The following is a 22,679-nucleotide window of genomic DNA, read 5'->3' on the forward strand; positions in this document are numbered from 1 at the left end:
TGATCCGTGCTCCCCTCCGTGTGGTTGTGCTCCCTTCCCCCTGCAGCCCCATCCGCCCCCTCAAGGAAGTACATCTGGTCAGTCTGAGCTCCACCAGCCTCAAGGTGAGTTGGGTTGCACCGCCCGCCGCTAGCCGCCACGGCGCCATTGTGCGCTACACAGTCAGCTACCAGGCCCTGGCTGGAGAGGACACGGAGCGGCATGAGGTGACGGGCATCGGCGCAGACGCCACCAGCTATGTGCTGGAGGCCTTGGAGAAGTGGACTGAGTATCAGGTGTGGGTGAGGGCACACACTGACGTGGGCCCAGGCCCTGAAAGTGCCCCAGTGAGGATAAGAACCAAAGAGGATGGTAGGTTGACACCTCCCCTTAAGCAGAGCGCTCTCAGACTCTTCACATCTCTGTTGCTTGGGGCTCCTTGTCACAATTTTCCTTTACTCTCTTCAACTACTACTGCACATTTCTCTGTGTCCTGTTGATCAGTTTTGAGCTAATGAGGCGATAGTGGTAGCAGAGGGAGTCACCTTCTCTTTTTTTCCTCCTTCCAGCTTGCTCTTCAACACTTTACATCTATGAGAGGTTAAGGCTCATCACCCCTGGGCCTCAGCTCTGCACCACTTTCTTCTGCTTTCACTGTTTAAATGTCTTCTTGTTTTCTTTCTTCTGTTCTTAGGAATAGAAGTGGAGCAGCTCTTGCCTCTTTTTCTCACTCATTCCTCGTTTTGTTTGCAGTTTGATAGAGAGCAGCTGCCCCTAAGAGAGAGTCGTCTATAATTAATGTGTTTGAAGTTTGATGCAACACAGCTAATTTCATACCGGAATTAAGGACATTACAGACACTACAGATCACTAGACCACATGCTGTCACGCAAAGGGTGTTTTGGGGACACAGTAGACATAGAAGGTCTAAACTGAGTAGAGATTATTTTGATTCATGGCCAAATCTAGTATCACTTCCTTCTATAGAGCACCCAAGTCTATAAAAAACTTAGGAGTCATTATGTTGATAGTTTTTGGCTCCTCATCACAAAACACTGAACTGAGGAAAATCACTAACTCAGCATATTTTGACTCTTTCCCCTCTCTCTGTCTGTCTCTCTCTTTCTGTCTTACTCTGGCATTCTGCTTTCCCTCCCTCTCTCCCCCTTTTTTCTGGTTTCCAGTGCCGGGAGCACCCCCCAGGAAGCTAGAGGTTGAGGCCATAAACTCCACAGCAATCAGGGTCACCTGGAAGCCACCCCTGCAGGGGAAGCAGCACGGCCAAATCCGAGGCTACCAAGTCATCTTCTCTCGGCTGGAAAACGGCGAACCACGAGGCCAGCCTAACATCATGGACGTTGCTTTGCCAGAGGCACAGGTACTGGATGATGTCTCACTCTTGTCCAGTCTTTATGTGTCTCTCTTTCACTAGCTATAGCTGTCTTATGTTCATTTCCCATTATTTTCATTCTCCACTGCTCCCCTATTCATTTTCATTTCTCTTCATTCACACTTCATTTCCCCCATACCGAGTGACACACATGGAATTTTCTTTCGATTGCATTACCCCCCCCCCCCATATTTTTTCCCAGCCTTCTCCACATGTGACATTTGACTCTAAATTGGTACCCTGCTCCCACAGCTTTGGATTAGCTGTCGTAACAAGATCCATTCTAATTCTACATTAATAGCTATTAAATATTTTATATATGTTTCAGGATGGGGCTTAGTGGAATCAATGTACTTCTCTTTGCGGTTTTAGCAGTAATACATATGCACTGCCTTGTTACCATGTTTATAAATTAGAGTTATTTTCCTGACGCCGCCCTTTACACATTAATGCAGGCTGCTCCGAATCGCCCAAAGCTGTGTGACACCGTGAGATGGATGAGAGATTGTAATCCTTAAGAGGGATTCAGAGATTCATGAATATCTTAAAACCAAAACCCCACTCTCACTTTTTTTCTTCTCTTTGGGAGAGAGGAGACCAGCTTAAGAGCCTCCTTCTGATTGTTTGCCGGGAGTAACATTTGCGCGAACACGCATTCACTTGCACCCTCGATGGCCTCACACAGAAACATCTAATTTGAACAAGTAAGCGCTCCCTGGCCGCAGGAATACCATAAAAAATCTGAACAGCGTTGCATGTGTCTCTGAGCAGCGTTTGCTAATAGATGCTTTGCTGCAGCATTAAGAGAGACCAACAGGTTGCCGGTTCAGTTCCCAGGCAGTGCACATGCTGTACACGTGAGGGGAGCTATTAACCCTCATTTGCTTTTGCAAACACCCCGCTGTCTTAAGACTTATCATTTCAGAAGTGGAAGCACTGTGAAAGTCACCTTGAAATGACGTGTCAGATCCCAAGTGAAGCTAAGTAGAAGCTTGTGGATCCCAGTTGTGTAACAGTGCATTCAGTGATAAATACATAATGAGTCATTTTTTGTGTGGTTGTCAAGCTACCCAAGTGGCCCATCTCACATGGGACTCTATAGCAATTTCTAAGCATAAAATTAACATTAAGTTCATTTTAACATTAAGTTCATTTTAGCCAGATAGAGCTGAGAATAACTGTGTAAAAGAGGCTCTGGCTGATATCACCTGGCCATGTCTCTACGCCTGGCCAAATGGTCTACCCTCAACTCTCACAGTCCAACACTACAGCAATAGTTTCTGGCAGCTGCTGCTGACAGTTCATTGTTATCTGACTGTGTACCAGAGTGCTTGACAGCCAGGACAGCATCGTTTGGTCTGGAAGAAGAGAAAAACATGGTGGCTGCTTGTCTTCCTGGAAGTGTTTTCTTTATGTCGACATGTTTAGCGTGACTTTGTTTTGGGTTATGCAAACTGAACTGAACATGACCCCACTTGTTGTGCAAACAATACTCCTGGCCAAGTCTCATTTGTGCCAGGTTCACACAATAAACACAAAGACACACTGCAATTTGGCACTCAGGATAGAACTCTCATGTTCCAGTTTGGTGTCTAGGGCACCTCTCAAACTCACCGTCCCCTACTTGGCAGAAACCTGAATTTCTCCTCCCCCTCTCATGTCCTCCTTTTGCACCCTTCCTTCCTGAGAAGCCGGTTGAGTAATTACCAGAGGCTTGCGTGCAGGTTGGTTACCCTTGATTGAATCATCTCAACACAACAGATTGTTTTTATGAGACAGCACTGAGTAGTCAACCTGCAAGGACCTGCCCAGACGCCATTAAAGACCACACAGTTAGCTGACACTCCCTTGTCCACCTTCGCCCAACTGGTTTTAGAACAATTCCTCCTTTTCTCACACATATTTCCATTCACGTACCCCAACAACAAGTGGAAAATACAACGCAGATAACAAGAGCAAACATGCTCCCTGCTTAGATCAACCTTGTAGTAGGCGTTCCAGCTGGCTGAGAAGAGTTCATGACTCATCCTAGACTCATGCAAATCCCTCAAACGCACACCTGTAATTGATGATAAATAAAAGGAAAAAAACAATTTTCTTCTATCTTGGCACATCCCATAGTGTTTCTCTCAAGAATTTGCCTGTGTTGTGAAATCAGTTCCATATCCGCCCTTTCACCTGCATTGGATGCACAGTAAGCCTGCCAGGAGGAAAATATAAATCCAGATTTTCCAGGCCTCTCACAACATAGCACAACCTCACCTTAGACTTCAATCACAAATCTAAGTCGACTGATTGGACTGCAGATTCTGTTAAAATCGCTATCACCTCTCCCCTTGTCTTTGTCTCTCTGTTTCTGGCTCCTTCTCTCCTCTTCACCCTCTCTCAGGGTTAGCTGAAACGCTGGGAGGAGAGCTAGGAGAGCTTGCCTGTGCGTGGGTGGTTTAAGCGCCTCTTTTCTTTTCAAGCAGGAGCCCACACAGCGCCCTCATTTCCCTGCTAAATTTAAACCAGAGGCCATGTTAACAGTGTGATGTTATCGACCCCTTTCCAACCATATTTGTGTTGGGAAAGTGGCCTGAACCTGAGTGGGCAACTCCACACCATACAGCCTGCTCCATCACTATGCGCTCACTGCAACCTCTAGGCTCATGTTTTACATATATCTTTCTATAAAAGTTGGCGGAAAATGGCGTGATTGAGTTTGAAGCCATTAGACACTGTCTGTGCTTCTATACATTTTCTGCACAAGTTTGCCTTTATTCAGCACTACTTTTCCAGGTTCATTTTGTTTGACCACTCATGCGTTTTCTGTGGTGTGTGTGCGTTTGTGTGTGGGAGCGAGCGAGGCAATGCTTCACTGCCTCTACGGCCTTCACTGCCTCAGATTGGAGTTGAATGTGAATCGGGGAAAAAAAGAGAAAAGAAGAAGCACCTCAGCCCGTTTCACTCCATCAATCATGACAGCTCCTTCTCTTCCACATCACTCGTTCCCCCCTCATTCCCATTTTTATAGCCACACATCTCAGCCCATGTCATCACATTTGCATTCACCCGCCTGCAAATTATACCGCTCCGTTTCCACAAACGACGCTTATCAGCAATGATGTGTTTTCAGCTTGCGTTGGCATTCGAAATATAAATGGGGGATAATTTATAATTCTCCCATGGATTTAAGCAGAAAGCAAAAGCAGTTGTGATAGAAAGGGATTAAGCCCAAGATGAGATAGGAACTCTTGCGAACCTTAATGTGTTCGCTGCTCTGTTGACATACTGAGTGGAGTTGACGGTAAACAAATTAAGCACGTTGCAAACTGTTATTCATGGATTTAAGTAGCAGCTGTTCTTAAATGGTACTATTTAGTGCCCCGCTACATCAGGGGAGCATGAGGCAGCACTTTTTAATGCGTTGTGTGTGTCGACCAGTCGCTACTGGGACCATACAGAGGCCTTGCTCATGCGTCAGTTAGCTGGTTGGTGATGAAGACCCATCCACAGGGAGGAGGGCAGAGAAGTTGGGTCCTTTGTCTTTTCATATGCCAACAGCCAATGGAGGATGATGAAAACTGTCTCTTCAGTGCACAATGAATCAAGAGTGTGAGGCTTGCTCTCTTTGTTTGTGAAAGTCTGGAGTTGCAAGAAGGGAAAGTTGGGCAAGCAGGAAGGCAAACACCCCTGCCAAATTTTATCTTGAAGGCATGTATCTACTGTATAGACTTCACGGTATTCTTCTTAAAGGACTAGATCACGTAAATTACAAAAATTATCTCAAGTACCTCTAATGGTATCTGGATGGTATCTAAAACATATAGATTAGCTCAAGTTTTGAGATACGTATCTGCCTCAAGGGCTGAACAATAAGATGAAAATATCTAATTGCAAATTTGCTTGCCAATATTGCAAGTGAGATTTAAATTTATAAAGTAATTCCAGGCCTGTATTGGTGGTCTGCATTACATTAAATAAAGCATAGCCACAATCCCAAGCTTATTTCTACAAGAAAAAATCTGATAAATTGATGCAGTTGCTTGTTGTAGCTTGTTGTTTAGGGCCTCTCAGGGTCCTCTTCTTTTTAAACCTTTCAGCTGTAGAAAAGTCAATTTACAAGTAAACTTAAGTAGTATTCCATGGAAAAAATCACTAATTTAGCATTTGAAAAGATATTACTTTGGTGGTATGAACAACATTACTCAGTAATTTTCAGAAATAATCATAACATTCAAAAGTAGCGTTCTCTTTAATAACAGCTACATAATTGTACACTGGTAATAATGACAAACAGCTGGTAAATCTCATCTGACAATGTTTAGATATTTGACTGACGACCTTTAATGTTGTCTGCTCTGCACTTTTGCTGTTGGAAAGGATACATGGCTGTTGAAGTTTTCAATGTTGTGAGCAAAACCAATGAAATTCCATTCACCTCCATTGTATTATATTGGGGCAGACAATGGAAATCTACAAACATGGATCTCTCATATCTGGATAAATAAAATCCAAACTATCTGCATGGATTGATATCAATAGAGGTAAAGGACAAAATCCACCACCACCACTCCACCGGCAGCAGTTAAGTTATGCACCCTAATGTTCAAATATAATTGATTGCCGCCACCACCCTCACCCACCTTTCTTCCTCAGCCCCCCTTCCTTCTGTGTTCTTCATTTTGTCCCACATCAGTGTCACCAGTGTCATGTCTCCTGCCCCTTGTCAGCCAGGCCACCCATCAGTGAACTCCTCTGCAGTAACTGAACTGTGGAGCGAGTTTCTGGTAAACACCAGCAGTTGCGTTCTGCATCGATGGGGTTTGATGTCACAGGGCTAGCATAGCAGCACTGGTAATAGGATTTCACGCTCGGCACCAACGGAGCCCCGCGGCACGAAATGGGCTTTCACTTCCCCCGGGAATCACTTGGCCAAGCACAGCGAGCAAGGAGAACATTTTGAAAACATATTGAAATATAATGAATAAAAGGCCCTCCCTCCATTTCAGAAAGGAAAGAGGAAATGCTTCAAAGATTCTGCATAGTTTATGCTTTATAGTCACAGTGAGATAGTTATCATACTGAATAGAGGTGCTCTGTGATTAAGGAAGAGAGAGGTTTTTATTGGATTCAAAGGCAAATGAGAAACAAGGCAGTGCATCATAAACAATAATGAATTTCACAACCATTGCTCAACTTGGCTACACAATTACTTTTATGCCACTCAACTTGTCTTCATTTCTTTCCCTTTTTTTTACTTCCTCTCTTTCATCACACTCTCTCTCTTTGTGTTTGTTCGACTGCATGACTCTGTTGACACCTACATTCATCTGTCTTTGAGCGAAAAAAAGACTAGAGCTTTTTTTCCTTGCCTGTTGTGTCTCTGACTCATTTCTCCCCCCGCCCTGTGTCCTGTGTCTTCTCTCCCATCAGTGGAATATTGAGGAGTCCACCGAGCATGTGAGTAACCCTCATGTGTGCTGCTGGGTTGTCTTGCAGGGAAAGCTCTTCTCCCCTCTGCAATTTGGGGGTGCTGTGTGTGCTTGTGTCTTTGGATTATGAGTTGTGTGTGTGTGTGTGTGTGTGTGTGTGTGTGTGTGTGTGTGTGTGTGTGTGTTTGTGTGTGTGTTTATTTCTGTGTGTGCCATGCCTGTAATCCACACGGTGTGAATCCTCATGAAAGATCTTAACCCCATCATAACCACAGCAAGAGATATGTGTCCTAATGATTCCTGGTTTTTATATTTATTTATGTGTGTGTGTGTGTGATGTTCTCTAAGAGCTACTACAAGCACAAAGCATGAGGATTATTTTCCACTGATGATTGCGTACAAGTCTAATACTTCAATATTTTACCATAAGACAAACTCGTAGTAACAGCTGGGCATTCACTCAGATCTGAGGCACTTACTGCAGTGAGTATTCAGTGCTTTCCCTCGTCATTGAGCGTACGGTGCAGTCAAAGGCTGTGTGTCACTATCCTAGTGTGATGCTGACATTAATCAGGCTCGCCTAACCTGCTGTCTCACCTACTGTTTCAGATGACATGTCTATCTGAGAGGAGGAGCTGTGTGTTTTATCAGCTCCACACATTTCCTAGATTGCCACCAGCCTTTCATGTACTTTTCATTTGCCTGGATGGCAGCTCACTGTTCCATGGCTGTCATCCAGCCCTTTGTTATGGCTTATTACCTCCTAGACGTCATATTGCACTAGCATAAATGCAGAGCCTCTTACTGTTCCTAGTCAGAAATTCAATAGAAACCTGCTAGAATAAAAAAAAACACTGCTTTCAATATTCAAAAAAGTGCAAAGAAGTTGTTTAAAAAAAGGTTTATAGCTTTTAAGAAACCGCATTAAGGAATTAATTTGAGCATGTTTCCTCTGACAGAAACATAGAAAACTGGTTAATCAATCCAGTGACCACCCACAAAGGTTGATGGATGATGTTGGAGTTTTTTTGTTTATCTGTTTATATATCAACACTGGATGGGTTTTTTTCTTCATAAATGAGCCAGCGGGATGTGCACAGATCATTTTATTTATTTGATAACAGCCAGTTAAACAGAAATCTGTTTGCACAGCACACATGGCCAGATTCCTTCAGCTACACCCACATGGCATGAGTCAGACTTGCCTCCTCTCCCTCTCTTCTTAATGTGTTGATTAACACCTGACAGACACAGAGCTAGACACTGTCAGAGGAAGACATCTGTTCACACATCTTTATTATTTCTTTAGCAGCCATGTTTAGGCCATAGCAGTTTGTGTGCCAGGTAGCTTATGTAGTGTCACTAGCCACAGAAAGATGTCAACAGCAAAAACATTACCATGTCTTGTTGACCCACTGCATGTTCACAAGTAGTAGAATTTTGAAGCAATTTCTAATTTTTTCAGATAATTATGGCATTTTTAATGCAAATCAACACAAACAAAACACATCAAACGTTGTGCTTTAGCAAAAGAATTGTCTGAAGGGTATGTATTTGTTTTAACAATGCTGCCCATTTTTCCCCTGGCATTTTCTTCCCTAGTGAGGATAGCGGTGTAGGGAGGCTTGTAGAGAAGAATCCATTTCTATAACTAGTCGACTTGATAATCTCTGTAATGCCCTTTGGTGCTGCTCCAAGCATTTGCTCTGAAGGAAACTTTGAAGTCTCGCTTTTTCTATTTTCTGCTGAGTTTCAAAAGTGTTACTAGACCCGATTTGACCTTGCCAGAATAGGGGGGGAAAAACTCTGTGTCTGCCATTGCTGAGACTGTTAAAGCCATTTTGTATGATTAAAGTAATGAGACTTCTTCCATAAAGTTAAAATGGTTTAATGATACAGTAATTTAGAATTTTGTTCCCCGCCTCTCTTAAAGGCTAGTATGGGAACACCAAATGCACCTTAAAGAGAGGGGCAGTAAAAAGCATTGTCAAACAGTGCTGGCTTATATAGGCTGTTAAATGTTCTTCTGTGGTTAGGAAATTAAAACTTCATTAGTTAGAGAAACAGCATTAGGGCAAAGCTGTATAATATTCCAAGAGTATGAGAGGTTTGCGAGGAGATCCGGCAGGAAGGCTTGTAGGCATTGGCGTATTCGTCCTCTCAGTGGCCCTAGTCAGAAACAGACAACTCCAGCATGTGTGCTCAAGCCGCAGGCATTAATTTGTTCTTGGTATCGAGTGTGCGCTCATGTCTGCGTGTATTATTGTGCGTGTTCACATGTGCACATTTATGGTGTGTCTGTACGTGCATGCATTCTGTAGTGTGTGTTTATATACAGTATATATACATTGGTGAGTATATGCATTCTTGTGTGTCTATGTCTGTTTACATATGGGCTTTGTTCAAGCTCAGAGAGTGTTTAATTCCAGCGTGTGTGGGTGTGTTTTTATTCAGACTGATGCAGTCTGGTGAAGTGAGTGCCAGCACTGCAGCAGGTTACCAATAACAATGTGTTACCTCAGTTGTTTGCTGTTTTTCTGCTGTCTGTTCCTGACTGTTCAGTTACTGAATTGTTCAACCACCTTAGTGTGTCTGTGTTTTTGTTTAAATATTCATCCCAACTTACATGGGAATCCAGAAGGCAATCATTACCAATAATCTAACTTCATTATTAAAGAAATGAAATGTGTAACATCTGTCTGATGTTTTTTCATCTTAAAGAATTATTAAGAGTTTTTATGATATGTCCCACAGTTGGAAGTGTACTATTTGTGGGCTTTTACAGATTGCAGTGTAATGATGATCCTGAGCTCCTCTGGGTATAATCTCATGCTTATCCATGCAGCAGGCATGAACACTGACACACTGGTGATGTTCTTGTTCATTTGGTTGGTTTGTTGGTTCCTGGTCCTATTTGTGTGCCTTCAAAACTTTTCTCTGTTAAATGCTTCAAATGTTTGGTTCCTGTTATAGGCAAATTGATCAAGAAACTACAAGTGTTTGGTGCTATGTGGTTTGTGATGGGATGGGAGCTTGTGTGAGAGGGGTTTCTGTTTTGTTTGTTTTTTTTTTGGTTTTTTATGCCATTGAGGCGGCCTCGCTCAGGCTCAGTGATTCTGTTTAACCTCATGATTTTTCCATTTTGCAGGAGGCCATCATTGGTGGACTGCACTCTGAAACCACCTACTCTGTCACTGTAGCAGCTTACACCACCAAGGGAGATGGAGCTCGTAGTAAAGCTAAAGTCATCACCACGACTGGAGCAGGTCAGAGTCAGTTTTATCAGGGTTATCATGTTAAACATAGGATATGAGCTATCTGTTTACAGTGAATGCTGAGGTATTATCTTCAAGGCTTAAAAGTGATAACCTCTGTCTCCCTCATTCAAGAAGGTACTATGATTAGAAGACTGTCCATGTGACTTGAATTTCATGTTAGTTTTAGAGGGATGCTAAATGTATGTTAGCTTCAACGCCCAGACTAGTTACCATAACTTACAGCTGTTGAAGTGCTATGACCAAGGCAGTTAACCCTCATATGCTCCTGCTGGTGGATATTTGTTATATAGGGCAATTTTCAAGTATGAAAATCTTCTTCTTCAGCAAAAGTTGATTTTGTTAAAATATACTTGCATTTGCATCAAGAGTTAGAAGATCAATACCACTCTCATATCTGTCCGTTAATTAATGACTCTTAATGCTAAGCTAAGCTAACCTGCTGCTGGCTCCAGTCTTATATTTAATTGACAGATATGAGAACAGTATCAGTTTTCTCATATAACTCCATGAGCATATTTCCCAAATATTGAACTATTACTTTGAGGGTTGTTTAAAATAGTTTCATTTACAGGAATTACAACACAACTTATTATTTTCTTTCTACTTTCTACTTTCTCAGTGCCAGGCAAGCCCACTATGATGATCAGCACCACCATGGGCAACACAGCGCTAATTCAGTGGCAGCCGCCTAAGGATATGGTGGGCGAGTTGATGGGCTACCAGCTGCAGTACAAGCGCATTGATGAGGAAACCTACACATCACGCGAGCTGAAAAAGACTGACGACCATTACACTGTCACTGAGCTGCACAAAGGCGCAACTTACGCCTTCCGCCTCAGCGCACGTAACCGCGCAGGCATCGGTGAGGCCTACATAAAGGAGATCAGTACCCCTGAAGACGTGCCCTCAGGCTTCCCGTTCAACCTGCAAGTCACGGGACTGACCCAGTCCAGCACCCAGCTGACCTGGGAGCCCCCACTGCTGTCCGAAAGGAACGGCAAGATCATATACTACGTGGTTGTTTACAGGGACATCAACAGTCAGCAGAACACCACCAACCGCACGGCCGACACGCACATGACTATCCAGGGCCTTAATCCTGACACCACCTATGACATACGGGTGCAAGCGTTCACCAATAAGGGCGGGGGACCTCTCAGCCCCAGCATTCAGAGCAGGACCATGTCAAATGGTAGGACACATGGCTGACATTTACACAAGAACATACCAGAGGTGTTTGATTTGAAAACATAAAATCATGCACACATAATCATCACACATACATCTACACACACAACCTTGCCCACAACATATGTGAGCATATACATGAACACCATATCACCTGCTTATATTTTGAACACTCTATAACTGGCTCTTTTTCTGTCTTTATCAGTGCCATGTCTTTCTCATCTACCTCTCAGTACTATACAGCACTGTGTTTATTGATTTATAGAGTACTAATCTCATTACACGCTACAGTCACATTACCATGCCTCCTCATCCTCCCTCCCATTAGACACAAATCTAAAGCATACCCAGCATGTACCTCCTCATGCATTTAATAATCTTATAAATGTAAGATTTCTTATTTATAACCAGCTGTGTGTGATGCCTATTTTAAGACATATGTTGTCAGTCCAACTGCCATATACATTTCTTGGTAATCACAGAGATCTCTGCCTGTTGTGTATGTCTTGTTGTGTCAACGGGGGGAATAAATGGAACATGCTTAGGGAGATGAAGGCTATTTTTATGTGATCTGTAACCAAGCATGAATGAGATTGTCAAGTTTGGTCATAAGGTATCACCGTGGAATATATTCACATTGTTTACTGAGGGGGTTACTTGCTGTACAGTAGTGTGAAATTGAATTACGCACAGAGATTACATATTGTGGTGTACAGGATGTCATACTTGAGATATTAATCGAAGGATTTTCCCACCCTAGATTTTCCCACCCTAAACTTTGGTGTCAAAGCTGTCACGAAAACATCTGTCCTCCTCACCTGGGATTTGCCACCAAACTACAAATCCCAAGTGCCTTTCAAGGTGAGTGCCAGGATTTCAGCAATCCAGCAGTCCATTTACTCAAGGACAGACAAAAAATGTTACCATGAACACAATTTGCATAGACATAGACTTTACGTTATTGATCACTTTTCAATGGTTTTATAAACTATAATATTTTGTAATGTTGTTACTATTATACTTGGATAATATTGATTGCAATAAGACATTGTAAAATCTCAGATTTTTAACCAACAGAATAAATACAGTACAATACAAGAATGGTAACTGGATTTTTTTTTCACTGGAAAGCTATTAGTGTCATTGTTACTTCAACACAATGTATAACATGTACTATACATATATTTGTAACATAATTGTATTGCAGCGCAACACTATTAGCTGTTAACACTTTCACCAGGGTGTGATGAAGTGACTTTCCCTATTTGCACTGAAAAATATGAAAAGCCAGATTCATGCTAATTTATGAGGTGTAATAACCTGTCAAAATGATATTATATCAATTCCCACCATATGGTAATCGGGCAAAGACAATTTAAAGTGTAAAAAAAAAACTATTAGATATACACCAATGGGCAAGTGTGACACTGAAGCACATGAGATGAGACATCAGATGAGATGGGCGCCTCCCTTAGGACCATACTGCTTTTGTCCAGGTGTGCATCTATGTGCGTTAGAGGGAGTGACAGAGTATTGCATTTGCCTGGAGGATATACATTTTGTGTATGTATGTTAACTTAAACCATAACTCCAAGTTTTCTCTTGTGTGGTCACAGATTTTATACAACCAGCAAAGTGTGGAAGTACAGGGAAACCTGAAGAGGAAGCTGATCACGCAGCTGCAGCCAGACACAGACTACTCTTTTGTGCTGACAAGCAGGGGCAACATTGCTGGGGGTCTGCAGCAGCAGGTGTCCATCCGCACTGCCCCTGACCTGATCAAGACCAAGCCCAGCACACATCAGGCTCAGGGTGGCAAGATGACCATCAACCTGCCTAAGGTCCTGACCACCACTCGTGTCAGGTCAGTACTGAGACACAATAGGACCGAAGGCACAGGCTAGCTCTGACTCTGGGCATAAATCCACCAATAGATGATGATTATTGTTAACCAGTAGACTCAGTTTTTTTGAATTAGCATAAGGGATAATGTAGTTCCATTTGTATTTGATTCTTGGCTGCTGCAGTGACCAAGCTTTCCATCAGCGATCAGTAAAGTGTCTTGTGTAGCCTTTTCAGGCTACCTGTATAAAATATTAAGAGGGAACTATATATTATTGCCAGTTAGTATTGAAAGTGTTATTTCTCAAAAACCACCCTGTGGAACTAAAAATATGGTAACATTTAAATTAGGCAACACTGTTTTTACATATATTTGTGCAAATGTGATGAACAACAATCAACCAGCAGTTAAATCACTGAATCATTTAATCATTGACAGTTAATAAAAAGTACATTTACAGTTTGATTTTATGCCAAGTTGAAATGTATAAACGCTACAAAAAACATCCAATTAAATTAATACTGTAAGTAATGAAGAGAAGAAATGAACAAACGAATTTGTACTTGAAATGTGTGCATTTTGGGCCTCGTTTGTGGCCCTGTGCCCCTAAACAGCCACTAAGTTGTTGTCAAAAAACATTATCATTCGGGAGCTAATTCAACTGCAACTGTAGCCCCTTTAATACAGCCTGTTCAAGGTGGGAATGTTGCACCATTATCCCACCTCGCCATTCTGTATAAAACATACAAACATGGAATGGGGAGGCATTGTTGTTCCGCCATTGAGCCGGCAGCAGAGGTAGTAACAGAGCTGAATTGACATCTGTGTAAAATGGGGGAGTCGGTAAAACCGGCAGGACAGGACGGGTGTGACGTTTTGATTATGTGTTATGTGTGTGACCCACCACCGGGGGATTTAAAAAGCAGCTAGCACCAGCAGTTAGCAGCTAACTCACAGTAACTGAAAATGTCTGAGAATTGGGGAGACAACAAGGTCCGGGAGCTCCTTACCATCTGAGCAGAGGAGAGTAATGATCGCTGCCCGACATGTATTTTATACGTCACACTAGACACCGATGCTGTTGTGTTACACGTCACGCCTCTTTTGCTTCCGGAACGCCGGCATGCTATCTGAAATCACACACTGTTGTGTTGATTGAACAGTGTTGTTTGGTTCAGTGTAAAAAAGCAAAGCGGGCGTAATGACAGGTCCTCTTTATGGCAGCATTGCGGAATCTCTTTTTAAAAAGGGATTCTGAAAACTGAACAGCCTGTCTAACAGCAACAGCACCACAAGTGGCACACTTTCATCTGATCAATACTAAACCTATTTTGAAACTTAAAACCGCAACTTTTAGTCTCAGCCAACTTTATGACACAGTGGCTGATGATAATCGAGACTTTTAACATCAGGTCGAGCTTTATTATCTTTTGACTCAAATTGTTAAGAGCAGAATTGTGCCTGACCTGACGAGTAAAGCCTTTTCTTCAGATACACACATACACACACATCTTAGTAGGGGGAGTGCACAGGGTTGATTGGTAAAAAGATTACAGGGCTGGCCAAGCTCCAGCAGAGATTGACAGGCAAAGAGTGCACGTGATTGGGCATGGAAGAGTGGAGGTATGTGTGTGGGTGATGGGGGGATGAGGAGTCTTGTTAGACATGTCTTCTCCCACTCCCAGACTTGACTGACTGTTGAATCACAGAGTCGAGGCCTGGAGAGGAGAGAAGCAGCTGCTTTCACTGTCAGCAGCAGCTGATTTTACAAGTGGTTGAATGCCGCAGTGGGGAAAAAACTTTGAGCTGAGAGAAGACGGACACAAGAGAGACAGCAAGAGAGAGCCAGCACATAAATAAGCACAGACACAGATGTTTGTACACTGTGTACTCACAAGTATGTTCCTCCATTCATTTCGTACTCCTTAGTTTAACCCTAAATTCCTAAATGTCTTTCTGATGTCTTTTTTGTCCTTCTATTTTTGGTCTTTATAATGATAGCAGTAAAAGAACACATACATGAGTAGTCACATAGCTGGTCCTATTAACCTAAGGAATCCTATGGGGATGTCTATTAGCTGAAGGCTCCTCTCACTGGGATAGTGTTTGTTCCATTCTGCATGGCAGATGTTCTTAGTGATTAGCCATTAATTGGAGTATGCAGTGCCAATCTGCTGGTGTTCGACCTTGTTCGACCCGCTTGTGTACCACTCAAGTTTTGAATTCAGCCCAGCAAGCCTCACAATGAAAGTATGTCTCTCTAAATGTTTTGACTGTGTTATTAATGTGCTTGGCCCACTTTGATCTCAGCGTGTATGTGCTTCAGTCAGTCTGTCTTAACACAGGCTTTATTTTTCTTGGCAGGTGGTACTACATCGTGGTGGTGCCGGTGTCCCAGTCAACGCGGCGGTGGAAGAATCCAGACGAGATGGACCTGGATGAGGTGAGTGCCAGCCGGTGGCTGATTGGCTAATGTGCCAGGTCAGGGGTCACCGATAGCATCTCCCGTTCCAACTGGGTAGGAAGTCACTGGTTGTAGCTAATTAGCTCTACCCTTCTGGGCTCAGGCGGGGGGGTGGCAGGGCAGAGAGATTTTAAACAATGACTCACTCGGGCAGGTGGGGAATGTCCTGATTGGATGCCAGGTCTGCAGACAGTACCCATCTGCTGAATCCAACAGTTTGAGTGCCCAGAGAATAATCTTAATCTTATATAACTATTAATGTAAATGTTAAGCAAGTAAACTTTATTTATATAGCACTTTTCAAAACAGTAGTTCCAAATTACTGCTGTACCTCCATATTTTTCTTTGTAGTCTTTATAGTCAGGGTTTGGCAACTCCAAACAAAGTTTTACATAAGGTATTCAAATGAGGATGAAGATTTATGACTGCTTTATTATTCTTTTGAATAAAGGTCTTCCTTGTCCACAAGAGAATTTAAGCTAAATGACATGCCTAAATATTAATAGCATAATTTTTTAGTAAACTGCGTGGCTCGTTGGTTTGAATCGCTGTTGTTCAAGCTCCCTGAAGAAATAACAGAAGAGACCAAGAGAGGGAGAGAGATGGGACTCCCTGAGTCATTAAACACTGAGCAGGCCATTGTCTCCTCCTGCCGACATAATGATTTAATAAAGCTACATCTGGAGCAGCACATGAGACATCAGTGACAGAAAACAAAATGCTGCTGAAAACACAAGGCTGCAGTGCTGTATGCTCCTGCTCATTTATTAACCAAGCTGGCAGTCATGCTGAGATTGTGTGCTGGAGCAAGCGCTAATTGCTCACTTCGTAGCTTGGCTGCATTGTTTGCAAAGTTATATCACTGAGCAAAGGGCATTTTAGCTGTGTGGAATCATTATCTGTTATTTGGAGGCATGGTAAGAACCAGACCTGGACAGTTGCTCTATTGCACATAAATTACTTAGGATTTTTTTCACACACAACCCTCAAAGATTTTTTTTTTGCCCAAAGTCCCAATAATTGTTGTGAGGATTGCGCCTTTGACGTCCATGTTACAGTATGATGCAGTAAATTTAGTCTCTTTACTAGTAAGAAATTTATTTTTTCTTGCTCCTCCTCCGATCAGAGGTCAGGGTCCTACTCACTTTGACTCTTTGTTGCCAAACTTCACCTTAACCTTTGTCCTCTATGTTTTCCACAGCTGCTCAAGTCAAGTGAAGGCCCTGTCCTGAGGCGCAGGCGTCACCTGGATTCCTCCAAGCCTTACATCGCTGCCAAGTTGGCCTCACTGCCGACCACCTTCACAGTGGGTGATGAGAAGAGGTACAATGGCTTCTACAACAAGCCCCTGACCAGTCCACAGGAGTATCTCTGCTTTGTCCTGGCCGTACTTCGATACGAAGGGACAGACAGCACTGCTAATTATGTAAGACACACATACACACACACACTAAGTAAAACTTACATTTACTGATTAAGGACAGACAATCATTCTTGACAACATAACTGTCGTTGAAGTAGTTCATTATTTCTGAATGAAGGCCCCTCTTGGATTTCTTAGATTAAAACCTGAGCCTGTTCTGTATATTTGTACATTTGTACCTTTTCTATTTTCTGACAAACAATTTAAGTTTATCACCCATCCTCAGGCTCTATCTTGCTGCCCCTTAAGTGTTTCCAAAATGGCAGTGGCAAGCCAAATTGTTGTTGTTTTTACTGCCACTTACCCTTTAATACGGCCACCTCTAAAAGTCATTGCAGCTTGTCCTGATAACTCCCTTATCAGTCGACAATGACATCAGAGATCCAGCTTTGCCATTTTGGCAGGCAGCAGGGCCCCACGCAGATCTCTTTACAGTGCTTATACAAGACTCTTGGCTTTCTAAGTGGAGGCCCCATGCACTCGTCAAACAGCACTAACACAGAGGTCCAGCTCTCCATGGGATGGTCTCGAGTAAACTTCACTGCAGGAAGAATGAGAGACTGAGATTGCTTTGGGCTCCTCCACTATCCGGGACATGCATATTCAGTAGCTGGGCCTTTGGCGACCACAGGGAGAGAGAGCGAGTGCTCGATGTCCGAAACCAAATCTCAGACTTTTTACCTATTTCTTTCTCTTCTCTCTTTCCTCTCAGCTCTTTTTCTCCCGATCACTCTCTGCTTCCCTGTATCTCTCTCCCTCACCCCATCTTTCTTGACCGTGAAGAGAGCAGAGGAGATTGATTAGTGCGGCTGGAGTTAAGAGGGAGACGGAGGCCTGGTCATAGGGCCTAGGGAGCCTGTAAAGCAGGCCTGAATCCCTTGAAATGCTGCTTTAAATGTCCCTAAAGCCCCCAATAATCCCCCACTTCTTTGCTCAGACAAGGGGAGGGTGGTACGAAGGAGGCTATAGCGGGCAGCCATGATACACTTGACTTCAAAGGAGATGCTTAAACCCATCACTGCACAACACTCTTACTGCACCTGCCAGACACACCAGGTTGTCTTTTTCTGTGTACTCCCCCTCCTTAAACTGTGTAGCACCCTCCCACCTTTAAACTTAATAGCTTGGATTAATCAGGCTTCACTCACAGGGTGAGTCAATCAATGTGTTTACTTTCACTTCAGTAACCTGGTTATTGACGGCTTTCTGCAGTAAAGGTTTACAGGTTTGCTACATTGCTGGAGAAACTTTTTTGTGACCATGTATTGACTCAAATGGTTTTATCACAAGGTTTTTACATGTACGTATGTGCATGACAAAGACTTTAGACAGAGAAGGTATCGCTGCGACAGGGATCAAAGGAAAGATCATTACTCGTTGCAGTGCGTCCTTGTACCCAAAATAATTTTATCCAAAGTCAGACTAACACTGAAACTGAAACAAGAAGTCTAAATAAGTTGACATCCACAGTTGACAGTAGACTTTCTGTAAAAATAAAAAATAATCAGACATGTGCGCACATAGAAAGGAAAAACTGTCAGTTTCTTACTACAGAGCCTGTCCTCTCACTGAACCACCAGTCCAAAGTCCCTGGGAATCAAAAACCCTCTTCAGGCTGCATCATCATACTGTGTTACAAATTCACTCAAAATATGCCATCCTTGGTTCAAAATTACAGTAGGGCATAGGAAAGAAATCCAGTAACTGACCTGCTACATATGATAAACATAGGATTTACAGTAAAAAGATTACTGCAGTGCAATCAACACCTTGATTTATTAATTTCTCGCAGTAACCTGGTTTCTTTTGTGCATGAAAACATACTGAATTCTGAGGTGGTGACTACAGGCAGGCTGTCATTGATCGCCGCACAAATCCCCTAACAGCACTCTTTGGGAAACTCAGATACCACAGCAGTGTTTGTTTTTGTCACCCCCAACGCAGCACTTGCAAACATTTATTACCAAACACAAACGGGTACAGAAGGTAAAGCGCACAGCGAGTTTGAGCAGTTGGCAGAAGCTGCCTCGAGCAGGATCTTCACCAGACCCAGGAGAATAAGACAACAAGTACTGGAGTAAATGACTTGTATCTTTACTACACTTCCTAGCCACCACCCAAACTCCCCCAGCGTAGATCAAACAGGACTGCCAGGGTTTAATAAGCCCTCGTATATCAATGGCCACAAGCAGCCAGCAGTGGTTGGAGGGAAGAAGAGAAGGAAGGAAGGCAAAGGGGGATGAGAGAGAGAAAGAAGAGAGTGTGCCTTCATGTCTCCCCAGCACCCAAGGCAGATAAACAAGCCGGGGGAAGTGTGAAATGGGATGATAGATGCTGGGTGTGTATAAACAGTATCATTTAATTCGAGAAGAGAGTGAGGGAGGGAGGTAGCATGAAATATTGTGTGATGTGAGACAGAGAGGAGGGGTGGTCTTGGAGAGAGGAAAAGACGAAAGCCAAATTTTTTGTCTTGTGTCCCGTCCAGCCTGTGAAGCTCGCATGAGAGAAAGTGAACTGATGGAAGAGGAGGAGACTGTGCTAATGTGTGCTTTTCTTTTGATAAGGGAGAGGTGAGCTTGTGGCGCAGAGAGAAACCAAAACAGAGAGTTTCAAATGTGTTAACCACAGTTTTCTGTTTGCAGTGCTATCCAGGCATTTATATTCTACTCACTCTCAAAGAATTGGCTTTGTAGCACTAATTCTGTTGGTGCTCTGGGCTCAAAACACCCTTAACATGGAAGACTGGCTTCTTTTGAAATTCAAAAGGCTTTGACAAACAATATGAAGAGAGAATTATGAAAACAAGATGCTTTTTCTAGCAGAGAGTATAATCATATTCAAGGCCAACTTTTCACCAAGGGTGGTAGGAATATAGGCATCATCGATAGGATTCTCTGTTCAACTGTACTATTATCTGCTCCCAGTGGCGTCTCCCTCTAGCGATGCCTCCAGATATCTGGATACTTGGTATTCAGACAGCTAGTGAGGGAAAAGTGCAGTTTCTGGTGTTGAATGGGAAAGAAGACATGTGAGGGAAAAATAGAGTGGAGGAAAAAAGTATGAATGGAGAACTACAGTATGAAGGGGAAGGGTCGTCAGCTAGCTCATAGATTTTTTTTTATGCTTAATTTGACAGGGACGATACACATAGGCATTGTTACATTTAAATAAAATTTAAAATTAATAATAATAAAATTTACTTCCACCCATAACTAATTTGCAGTCCTTTGCAGGGATAAAACACATAATAAAACACAATCATAGAGACAAACAAGAAAAAAAACCATACTCACACATACTATCATCTTTCCCTCTCAGGTTTTGTACATCTGTTTTTTTTCTGTCTCTATATCTCTTTTCTGTCTCTATATCTCTTTCTCTTGCCTTCCTTCTCCCTCCCTCTCGCTGTCTCTCCCTGTGTCTTGCAACAATGAGGAGAATGTGGGCTCCTCAGCCTCCCTGGGGAAGCAGAGCGAGCAGCAGATACATAATGGGCGTCTTTGCATGTTTGTTTGTTTGTCTGGCGCACACCCCTGTGGCTTATTTAAGCCACTTTTGGAGAGACATGGAGCTAGCGGGGTCAAAGCCGAGTTGAAACAAATGTGCCTGTGCTGCGCATAGCGGATTCTGCGCTCAGGGGATGGCGGAGCAGCAGCTGACTGGGGAAGTTGTGTAGCCCACGGGCCAGATAGCATACTCCATATACTGCTACTACCATAACACCTCTGCCTCAGCCTTTCTCTCTCTGTCTCCTCGCTCTCTGCCATCTCTCATCACCCACTCTTTCTCTCTTGTTCTCTTACTCCGTCTCAGACAAACACTTACGATCATACACACACACTCTCAGCGGCTGCAGCCTAGACAAACACACACACTTGTGGAGGCTCAGAGGAGCTTGATAAGGCTCTGAAAAACTGACTCTCACACATGCTCTTACACACATTTGTTTACAGACTTGACACACAATCACACACTTTCTCTTTTTCTCACTGACAGATGCACACAGTTATCGACATCCACATTCAAATACTCGCCTGTGTCTCTTCTCAGTATGGATGTGGTTTAATAGAATTTTATCAAATCTGAATCCAATATCTAATCCTCTTTCCAAATTCGATTCCCTTTTAAACCTATTTTGGTTTGGCTCTCAACATTTTTAAGCAACTTAAGTTATAAATAACTAAAAACCGAAGATTACACTGAGGTCTGTTATCACTTTTTGTTGACTGAGAAGGCACTTCAGTTTTGAGTGGCAGCTTAATTATCGTTCACAATTTGTCAGCACAACCTGAAAATGAGATCTGAGCAGCATACGATCTGAAATGGTGATTAAATATCTATATTAATATCGACACATTGAAATAGCAGGTGTAGCCTACTTACTTTGGTGGTACTTAATGCAAATTTCTTATGTAATTAAGGTTAATTATCTACAGTTGAGACATTTCGATTGACTAAAGTGTCAGCCAGCAAAGCCTGCTACCTTAATGTTTTATACATTGGTCTCATATATCCTTAATAAAAAAGAATTGTAGGTAAAAGATTTAAGATTCATTAGCCTTTGAGATGAGTAAATCCAGGTATTTTGACATGGAGTTGACACTACATCTCACATACACAAATCCACCCATGTCCATACTGTACACATGCATTCACACTGACTCAGAGTGGTAAGAGATACACATACACATATATTTACTTTTATGTCTCTCACTGTCTCTGACTCACTCACTCTCAGGCTCACACATTCCTTCCCTGCACCATCGCTCCATTGTGATACCACTCTGCGAGGGCTGAGGCATTAGGAGCTGCGTGACTGAGCTTTTATCAGATATTAAGGCCGTTCAAATGGATGATCCCAGTACTTTGGCGTGACCAACAGACAAAAAGTCCTCTCTTTTTGTTCACCACTCCTCTCCTCTCGCTCTTCCTCCCTTATCCTTCTCTGAAAGCACAGCTGCAGTCATTTGTTACACTACGCAAAAAAAAAGTTTTTTCTCAGGATTCCCTGCAGGGCCACATCCTACAGTCTTTTTTTGGCCCTCCCGAAGGAACTGGAAGCCTTGTGGTGTCGTCACATCAGCAGTGTCCCACCGCTGTGTCGTTTCTCTTTGTTCTTACATAATAGGTTCCTCCCAAAGGCACATAGAACGGGAGAGAACCGGTCTCATGTGTCTGGTGTGTGTATCTCTGCGTGTGAAAGACAAAGACAAATGCAAAACATTGCTTCTGTAAACTACCGCTGTAATATGAAAATGTGAGTTGAAAACTTGAGTTATCGTGTTTCTGTGCCTGACATCAGAGCACACTGGTTTGCACGTACGCATGTGAGACATGCTGTAACACTCACACACCCATACTGTAAATTTTTCCGGCAGTTGCCCAAGAGTAGGAGAGATAACAGAACTATATGACAGAGCACAGGACTCTTTAAACTCATCTCAGCTTATCTTTCCAATTAATATCTGCCTGTGTGCCGAAGAGCAGGCTGCTGTGCGGCTAATGATCCGGATTACTGCTGCCTGCCGCCCCGCCACTCTCGCTGCATGCTGGGAGCCCAATTCCCTTCGAGGGCTGCGATCTGTCACCCATGCCCCTCCGCGCGCACCCCCCCCCACCAATCTCCCATCGTCATTCAATAGGAGGCACGCTGAGCTCTAATGACAGATGCCTCACACCTCCCTCTTTCTCTTTCTC

At 43.0% G+C, this 22,679-nt stretch overlaps 1 protein-coding gene across 1 annotated transcript in view; it reads left to right on the top strand.

Moving 5' to 3' along the window:
- The window catches only part of LOC122886346 (receptor-type tyrosine-protein phosphatase F-like), a 164,126-nt gene that overhangs the window by 109,615 nt on the left and 31,832 nt on the right, over positions 1 to 22,679 (top strand). Inside the window, 10 exon segments of the mRNA XM_044218389.1 lie at positions 47 to 73; positions 76 to 351; positions 1,164 to 1,357; positions 6,788 to 6,814; positions 9,935 to 10,052; positions 10,684 to 11,256; positions 12,013 to 12,113; positions 12,869 to 13,116; positions 15,460 to 15,538; positions 16,761 to 16,985. Of these exon segments, the coding sequence (XP_044074324.1) occupies positions 47 to 73; positions 76 to 351; positions 1,164 to 1,357; positions 6,788 to 6,814; positions 9,935 to 10,052; positions 10,684 to 11,256; positions 12,013 to 12,113; positions 12,869 to 13,116; positions 15,460 to 15,538; positions 16,761 to 16,985 (1,868 nt within the window).

This window comes from Siniperca chuatsi, linkage group LG13, assembly GCF_020085105.1.
Source record: "Siniperca chuatsi isolate FFG_IHB_CAS linkage group LG13, ASM2008510v1, whole genome shotgun sequence".
Taxonomy (NCBI): domain Eukaryota; kingdom Metazoa; phylum Chordata; class Actinopteri; order Centrarchiformes; family Sinipercidae; genus Siniperca; species Siniperca chuatsi.